Source organism: Cryptotermes secundus, unplaced genomic scaffold (genome assembly GCF_002891405.2).
Source record: "Cryptotermes secundus unplaced genomic scaffold, Csec_1.0 scaffold575, whole genome shotgun sequence".
Lineage (NCBI taxonomy): Eukaryota > Metazoa > Arthropoda > Insecta > Blattodea > Kalotermitidae > Cryptotermes > Cryptotermes secundus.
Window position 1 is genome coordinate 310,945 of NW_019731225.1, and position 8,297 is coordinate 319,241.

Sequence of the window (8,297 nt, forward strand, 5' to 3'; positions counted from 1 at the left end):
GCTGTGTGGAGTAAAAAAAGTAAAAGTAAAGTAAAGCTTTCCCTGTACCAGGCCGTGAAGGCCCATAGGGTTGTGAGACGTTGAGGTTCCCAAATTATCTAGACAACCGGCTCAAAGATGGTGGTAAGGTGAGAGTGACACTTATTTTTTTTATGGTTTACTGAACAATGCAGGTGACACAGCGATGAACAGAGGATCAATGAATGATGACAATGTGGAAGGAAGCTGTTTTAGCCTATTTTAAGGATGTCCTGGTATTTGATTTGAGGGACTGAGGAAAACCGTGAAAACCTTCATGAGACTTGATGTTCTGGCTCAGATTCAAACTGGGCACATACATACCGAAGCATTAGAGCCTGAGTCAATTCGCTTGGTGATGTGGGGAAACGAACGATTATAGGATGGACAAATAGAATGGATGGGAAGCAAAATGACAGAAGAGACAGAAAATGAGAATCAAGATATGAAAGGCATAAGGAATGGAAGAAAGATAAGATTTTTCCCATAATTTCTTATTGATCATGCATTTCCAGCAGTAATATAATAGGAAGGAAGAATTCTACACACCATCACAAAAATTTTTAAGTGTCACGGTGACGTGGCATCCAGAATTCGTGCAGGCCTGAGGGGAGATGGTGGCGCTTCCTGTCTCCTTTCAGAACTAAAATAAGAACTTGACAGCAAAGTGTCTAGTAGCCAGGACATTTTATTTTGAAGTCTTCTGTGGAACATATTTTGTTGAGGGTGCACGGCATCATGCAGCCTCACATCAACACCAACACTTCGCAGGAACCTACTGCCTCCACATTCAGGCCAGAGAGTAAGCTGTGTGGAAAAATTGTGTGGACAGCGGCACAGGAATGACTGGGGCCAAATCACCCAGAGTAAGGAAAACTGTGCAAAGAATACTGGCCTTCTAAAGGGCTGTTTTCCAAGGGCACCATGAATTGGGGGGGGGGGATTATGGCTCTACTAAGTGAACCACAGGGGGCACGCAGAATATCATTATATAGAACACTGAATTTAGTAGCAAACACTGACTGGAATATCGTAATGTGGTCCTGCTAGCTGATTACTGTACACTGCAAACAGTTATGAAGGCTCGCTGGACATTGCTACAGACTCCAGTTTCTAAATAATTTATGTATATGCATCACTTTTTTTAAAGCTGGCTTTCTTTAAAAATGGCCAATCCTGTTAACTGTCAAGAGCAGTGATGATCTGCAACATCAGAAGATGAAAATGTACTGTAACGTGTTGGGTTACTGAAGACGCTGTAAACTACTGTAAACGTGTAGACTACTGAAGACAGAGTGAACTGATTTGCGCATAGGGTTATAAAGTGTGAAACCCCGCAACTGTGTGATAATTAATTGTAGCCGATACTTGTAGGTTGTTAAATAAACCAGTTAACAATCCGAACGGCGTCTTCAGAAACCCAACACGTTACAGTATGTTAGTTGTGGGGCCCACATTTCTATATGATAGAGCGAACTACACGGGAATGAAATTTATGTCTAATAAATCAATTATTACTCAAAAATACAAGCAGACACCACTCATCACAAACTAAATTCCATGAAGAAACCTTCTGGGATGTAATACTTTGTAATCTGGCAGAAGTTCACCAATGTTTTGGAGGAACATATTGCTTCCATCTTCAGGGTTGAAGAATAAGCCAACCAAGAAACCAGTAACAAGCATGCACCTGATTCTCACCAGTTTCTTACCTGGCTTATAATCTGAACCTGAAGATGGAAGCAGTATATCAGCAAACTTCTACTGGACTGCATCATATTACTTCCCAGAAAATAGTACTCTTTGTATTCAACACAGAAAGAACCTCAAATCTGACACATTACATTCCAGTCCACAGTTGGTGAATCCTCATCTGTCAATAGTTCATCTCAGAAATAATTTTAAAAGAAAAAACATTTGACTGAAAACTCAGTGTGACTTCCCCCATTCCAAAATTCCAGATGTGATGGCCATATTGAAATGTGTAACACTGCATAAGCTTCCTCTTCACAGCCAACATTACTGCAAGAGTGAAAAATAAGCGTGAAAGTAACTCTTACATCCAATTTGCCCATTTCCTGGAAATTATTTTTATGTAATACTAGTCAGGGCCTGCCAAAATTTTGGCGAGAAATTTCCAAAGCCGAACTCTGTCAGAAATATCCACCACCAATAATATGAAAAATAATATGCAGATTGATACTAAACTCGATATAGTAACAACATGCACTAAACTGTGCTGCTATCTACAGGAACTATTTTTGGAAAATGTCTTACTTATTTACTTACTAATGGTGACGAGCCCTTCTTGAGGAGCCGCAATTTCTGCAGCTACTCAAGAATTTCCCAGCATTTTATGGAACCTGAAGGTCCATTACCATGTTCACAAGAGTCCTCCACTGGTCCCTATCCTAGGCCAGATTAATCCAATCCATACCATCCCATCCCTCTAAGATCCATTTTAATATTGTCCACCCATCTATAAAAGCAAAATTAATCTAAAATACTCAAACTGCTTCCTCTTTTAAACTCGCAACAGAGCATCACAATGGCCACCGTCAAGTTCACAACTAAACAAGAGAGGGACATTTCCTTCAGTCACAACTTGACCAACTTTTTAACAGTTGGTGGCTGAGGGATTCAGCCTTGAGATAAAAAATAAACACTGACAGACACTTCATAAATTTCACTAACAGCTATTATTTTGGTATCACCAGCACACAATCCATTTCCCTCCCACCCCATAAGCATTCTATAATCTCCCTTTATATCAATATGTGGCCACACATTAACCTGAACAATCTCTGAACAGTAACAGGTGTGTAAATAGATGACAGTACAACAGCCATTGCTAGGAAACAGTTCTGTGGATACATTATTCCCCCAGCAACAAAAGAACATGCAATAATGGAGGAGACATTTCATGCGTGATCCGTGCTGGGGCTATATAATGAGGACTGGTAGTTCAGCGGTTGGTTGAGTCAGTTAAGAAGTGAGAAGCTGGTAGCTGAGGCAAATGAGAGTTCAGGAACCCAAAGGAAGGGGGAATGTTCCCCATTGGAAGCCACTACCAAGCAACGGCTAGTGAAGTTTGAGAAGACTTCATGTGTGCCGTAGTTACAGTGATCTTTGGAGTGCATAATTAAGTGAGACTTTCATAGTTATTTGTAGTTATGAGTGTAAGTGTCCAATAAATCCAGTTACCAATTCAAACCTCACCTCTAGTCACACCCAACCACATGACAAATATTAAATCATGGTTTCACTAATCATGCACGCTTTATACCATTATTTTCTTTTTCTGGGTGAAGTTCAAAACTGTTATGCTGAGTCTGCCTCTCGCCACTGTCTCTCATTCCCATCCATAACAACTCGCAATGGTTTCTATAAAACTATATGACAGAATAACGGCAAGGTTTATGCTTTCACTTCTACGGGCGATATGCATGTAGAGACTGCCACCTAGTAATTACAGTTATTACACCTATATAATGCTGCAGTTGAGTGGGCAGCTTTCCTGCTATGTATCTGGGAGGCCTTGGGTTCAAACCTCAGCCCAGAGGCTGGCTACCTGGATTTCTTGAGGCCTCACTCAGCCTCCACGGACAAAGGCCAAGACTGTATACCAAATCATTTGCTACCACATCTTTTCCAATTCAGCTATAATCACATCACTTGATGCTACGCAGACTGAGATACTGAGAACATTGCTACATAAATCATAAATAAAATGAATATACAAGCGCCATTTTATATACCAGGAGTGGCAACCAGCCAGCCACAACATTTGGTATGCAACAAACCTTGCAACGATCCTGGTTACTTCTCCTGTTTCACTGCTCCTAACTCCTCTAGCATTGCCGGGATTCCTTCAGGAACTCTTCCCTCGTCCAGTTCTCGACCCCAAGACCGGTACTGCAACATAAACAGGTAGGGGAAGAGAACCTTAAATTCAGGTGTATACATGCCATTGCGTGATTCAAGAGAGCAGTTTAGGGAACCATCAGCTACAGTATCTCTGTGCTTCATTTAACGGTGCTGCCAATAACTGGACTATATAGAATGGCATGGTAGGATGACTGATGAATTGGAAAGGATTTGGAAGGAAGTAGTCATGGCTTAAATGAGGTATCATCCTAGAATTTACTTGGAAAAACTGAAGAAATCCATGGAAAACCTCAGTCAGGAGGGAGTCAAGCCCCAACCAAGATTCGGATGCCACTCCCAAATAAAGTCCACAGGATAGTGCGCGAAAATAACTGTTATATCTTAGAGTAAAGTCTTTTGGGTCGCTGTCCTCTTAAAAATCTGGTACCAACCCACCTACTTGACATGAGATTTATCACAATACCTAAAACAATAATTATGCCGTACAACAGTTTACATTCTCATGGCACAGAATTTTAACAATATTCTGGAATGAGACACCATCTACAAAGTAGAAGAGATGGTGGTACCACGTTCCTTCAATATACTGGTACCTGTCGATTTCTTCAGCACCAGCGTCTGCCATGTTGTTACTGACTATAGGAAACTGGCGTAACCTCCAGTAGCACAGCAACCATATGAAATTTTGTGAATATTGGTCAACTGGTTCAGAAGTTGAAAGGGGATGACACAAAAAAAAAGCATGGTGACCTCATACATCCTTATATGGATGGGGGGGGGGCACAAGATATGACGTACCTTCTCCAATTCCTTACGCAAGGCCAGAACCGCTTTCTCTCGGTCAGATACCAGTTCCTCAAGATACTGATAGCGCAACTTTTTCCTTGCTCGACATTCTCGTGCGCTCTGCCTGCTACGCTCTGAAAAAATGCAGCACCAACCACTTATTTCAGTGTGAAGCTCATTACTAAATTTTTAACAATACTGCATAAACTACATCTGAAATTTGTTTTCCTCATGGCAAGGACTATGGACATTATCATCATCTGGAATGTTACTCTGTGTAGTCTGGTAGCTTGTTCCCCTTGTTCTGGAGGAACCTGGTGACTCTAGTTTCATGATAAAGGACTAATATTATTCTTCTAACCTGAAAATGGAGCCAGTAGGTTCTCAAAAAACTGGCAAGATCTACCAGATTATACCATGTCACACAGCAGATGAAAGATTATCATAAATTGTGACTAAAAAGGATTTATATGGTGATGAACTTGGCCTGTTCCAGGGCACTGTCCCCATGTGTAGGTGGAGGAACTGAAGAAAACCCCGTATAATCTCAGACAGGAAAATAATGTCCTGATCAAGATAAGAACAAGGCCCTTCTGAAGTATGAGTCACAAATATCTCTTGGGCCAATTCATTCAGTGACTACGAACTTGAAACCAATATCTGAGTTCCTGCATACAAAAATGTAGTAGCTCAATTATGCATGTCTTCACTGGAAAGTAACAGACAAATGTCTGCAAACTCACCCAGTTTGGCTTTCATATCTACTTTGTCAGCAGCCTTTCTACCAGGTTTACGTCCTCGTTTGCTTCCTTCTTTTCTATCACTGCGCAACTCATCCTGAAAGGAATCAGAAGGTGGTTTCCACGGAAGTCTATTACTTGAATTGTAACTATGAATTAGAACTGGGGGGGGGGATAAAGCAATATAATAATGTGGCAATAGCACAGCCAACAATATCTTCAATGAAAAATGATACATACCTCATTTATAATATCTCCACCAAAAATACTGCATACTTTTTAAATAAGCGTTACTATGGAGCGCACGGTATACTAGCTACAGAGCATAGCCCAGGATGTAAACTCGTAATCTGGGTACGAAATGGTTTATATTACAAAATAATTTAAACTGCAATGTGACGTTTGTTAGATCGTGTATGAAATATCAAACGTAAACAGCAACAAATGAATTTCAGTTGACTATACCTCGAAAGTTTCACAAAATATACACTAATTTCACATTATCAAATGTCATGGTGCACAGGGAATCATCACAACTCACCGATCATATAACACGAAATATGCGTATACTGTAACTGTTATCTAAGGGTGAACAGCCAGAGAGCACACTACTTAGGAAATAAGTTTGTAAATCAACATCTCCCAGTATCTAGTTCTTATATTATGTGAAAATATTACAAGCACAATATCCTTGGGTACTTGTCACGTTGTTACAGCATATGAACAAAAGAATGTACTGATATTCAAAGAATGGCAAGTCATAAAACATAACCTACTGCTTCAGTTTCCTCGTGATCTTGCTGATCCATTACACTCTCCTCAAAATCCATCATGACAACGTCCTTGCAAATCAAATTGAAATAACTACGTAATGTCTACATATTGTTTACCACAATATGGTAGGTTCGCGAATTCGCGAAAATACTACGCTGAGCACGTCATTACCAGTCAGTGACGTAAACGAAACGTCATCATTTAAAAGTTACTAAAATCTGCTGGCTTCTGTGTTTCTCAGTGGTGGATATGAAAAGATCTGTCGTCTAGGATGTAACGCCGTGTAAACCGTTGAATGACAACAAACATTACGGAGGAACACGACATCTCCACCTTCACAGTCGAAGCCACGCAAGAAATCAGTACGAAGCAGATTCTATTTTCAACATACTTCCCGTATTCATACGCCGGTGGGAAATTCAAACGTTCTGGTTTGGTACTTTTCTCACTAGATGGCAATGGCTGGTATAAGTCCACTGTTTATAGCATTATGCTTCTATATTAATATACTGTATTACTTTCATTGGGAATATGCTATTTTGCTTAGAAACAATACTTTTCTAATTCTTACCTACATTTTTCAATACTAATCCTTTCTTTTGCAAATTTTGCTTGGTGAAAATACGTCAATTTCTATAAGCCTACTACTACTATCTTTCAGCAGTCATGAGCAGCATCACAGACTGTGTTCAATATAATTTAATATATTACCTTTCCTGTAACTCTGTATCTTTTTAGGAGCTCGTTGGGGGGGAGGGTGATTTATTCCAGTGTCAACTAATGACGAGCCTCATTCACTGTACACTAGAAGGACACGAGCTACCTCATGAGTCTGACTCTACCTTTACTGTGTAGGTTTACCATTTTACCATTTTTGGAATTTATGTACGATTCAAAGGTCATGACATATTTCTTTAAAGTATAAATATCTCAAGGTGTTAAATTATATCAAAAGCTATAATCATATAACATATAATGTATCTGATATCGTAAATATCACAACACATTCTCTTCTAGTTTTTGCATATATTTCTAGCTTTCACTACTATAGCTAAGACTTGTCCCAACCTTCAAGAACTTCTACCCAGTTCCATAAATTACAACAAAATTATGTAGACTGTGCCCTAGCTTAAGTGGTTAGATGCTGGCTTCTCACTATGGAGACCTGGGTTCAATCCTGGGCAAGTTCATACAAGAATCGTTGTGAATGAAGTGACATTGGAGCAGGTTTTCTTTGATTTCCTGCTAATCATTGCTCCATACTCGTCATCAACATTCCCTGAGGTGTGTGACAGCCTTGACCAGGCAGTACATAATCACATCCTTGGACTTTAAATTCGGTGGCTTCATTTCCAGCCTGGCACTTGGCTGGTTACAGAGTAAGACAGTTTTTTTTAAAGACAGTGGGGTGGGACTAAGTTCCTTGTACTGCAGCCACTTCTGGCCCATTGTACCAGCCCCAGATGATAGGTGAGGTGATTGTGGAGCAATTGGAATGAAGATTGCCAGGGAAACTGAAGTACTCAGAGAAAACCTGCCCCAGCGCCAATTTGTCCACGACAAATCCCACATGACCAGACCCGGGCCGCCGTGGTGGGAAGCCAGCAACTAACCGCTTGAGCTATGGCATGGCCCTTGAGTAAGGAAGTTGGTTTATATTACAAATTTATAATAATAGTCATTTAATTTTCTCTGCTATATATATCCAAACTTGAGCAGGGATTCAATCAAAACCTTCACGCTTGCTCTCTTCTATTATCCATCATACGGAGCCGAAGACAATGTGCAAGTTTACTTCGAGGCCAACTTCCCTATTCTGTGTCAGAACCTGAACCTGGAAGTGTGATCATCAGTTAGCGATGCAAATCATTACATCGATATAAAGTTACTGGATTCTGTTTTCATCATGTTCATGCTAGTGGGAAATTCAAATATACTATTTTAATACTTCTTTCCTGAGATGGCAGACAATTATATAAACGGACTCTGCAATCCTGTTATGTATGTATGGTACATGAAATTACAGCAAACTCCCCATTAATTGGCATGCAGGAGCAATGGCGTCTGTCTGTTACATGAGAAGAACTCTTA

The 8,297-nt window shown here is 40.1% G+C and overlaps 1 protein-coding gene across 3 annotated transcripts; it reads right to left on the reverse strand.

The window, feature by feature from the left end:
• Nucleotides 1-266: 266 nt before the first annotated feature.
• LOC111866560 (REPTOR-binding partner) lies at nucleotides 267-6,502 on the reverse strand. Of its 3 annotated transcripts, none has more exons than XM_023855623.2 (5): nucleotides 6,209-6,501; nucleotides 5,436-5,529; nucleotides 4,705-4,826; nucleotides 3,822-3,933; nucleotides 267-1,221 (listed from the first exon to the last, which is right to left on the reverse strand). In XM_023855623.2, the coding sequence occupies exons 1-4, from the start codon at nucleotides 6,263-6,265 to the stop codon at nucleotides 3,838-3,840; spliced, it is 369 nt and encodes a 122-aa protein (XP_023711391.1). In that variant the 5' UTR covers nucleotides 6,266-6,501; the 3' UTR covers nucleotides 267-1,221; nucleotides 3,822-3,837. The 3 variants fall into 3 exon arrangements, with proteins under 3 accessions (XP_023711391.1, XP_023711390.1, XP_033608215.1); XM_023855622.2 differs by lacking the exon at nucleotides 267-1,221 and adding an exon at nucleotides 1,381-2,040 and having other exon boundaries at nucleotides 6,209-6,491; XM_033752324.1 differs by lacking the exon at nucleotides 267-1,221 and adding an exon at nucleotides 2,480-2,497 and having other exon boundaries at nucleotides 6,209-6,502.
• Between the last annotated feature and the right edge of the window lie 1,795 nt (nucleotides 6,503-8,297).

Coding starts and splice junctions, on each gene's coding strand:
- LOC111866560 (XM_023855623.2), bottom strand. CDS start 6,265: ATGATGGATTTTGAGGAGAGTGTAATGGATCAGCAAGATCACGAGGAA. Junction 4,827..5,435: donor AGATATGAAAGCCAAACTGG/GTGAGTTTGCAG, acceptor GCATTTTTTCAG/AGCGTAGCAGGCAGAGCGCA. Junction 3,934..4,704: donor TGCGTAAGGAATTGGAGAAG/GTACGTCATATC, acceptor TTTATGTTGCAG/TACCGGTCTTGGGGTCGAGA.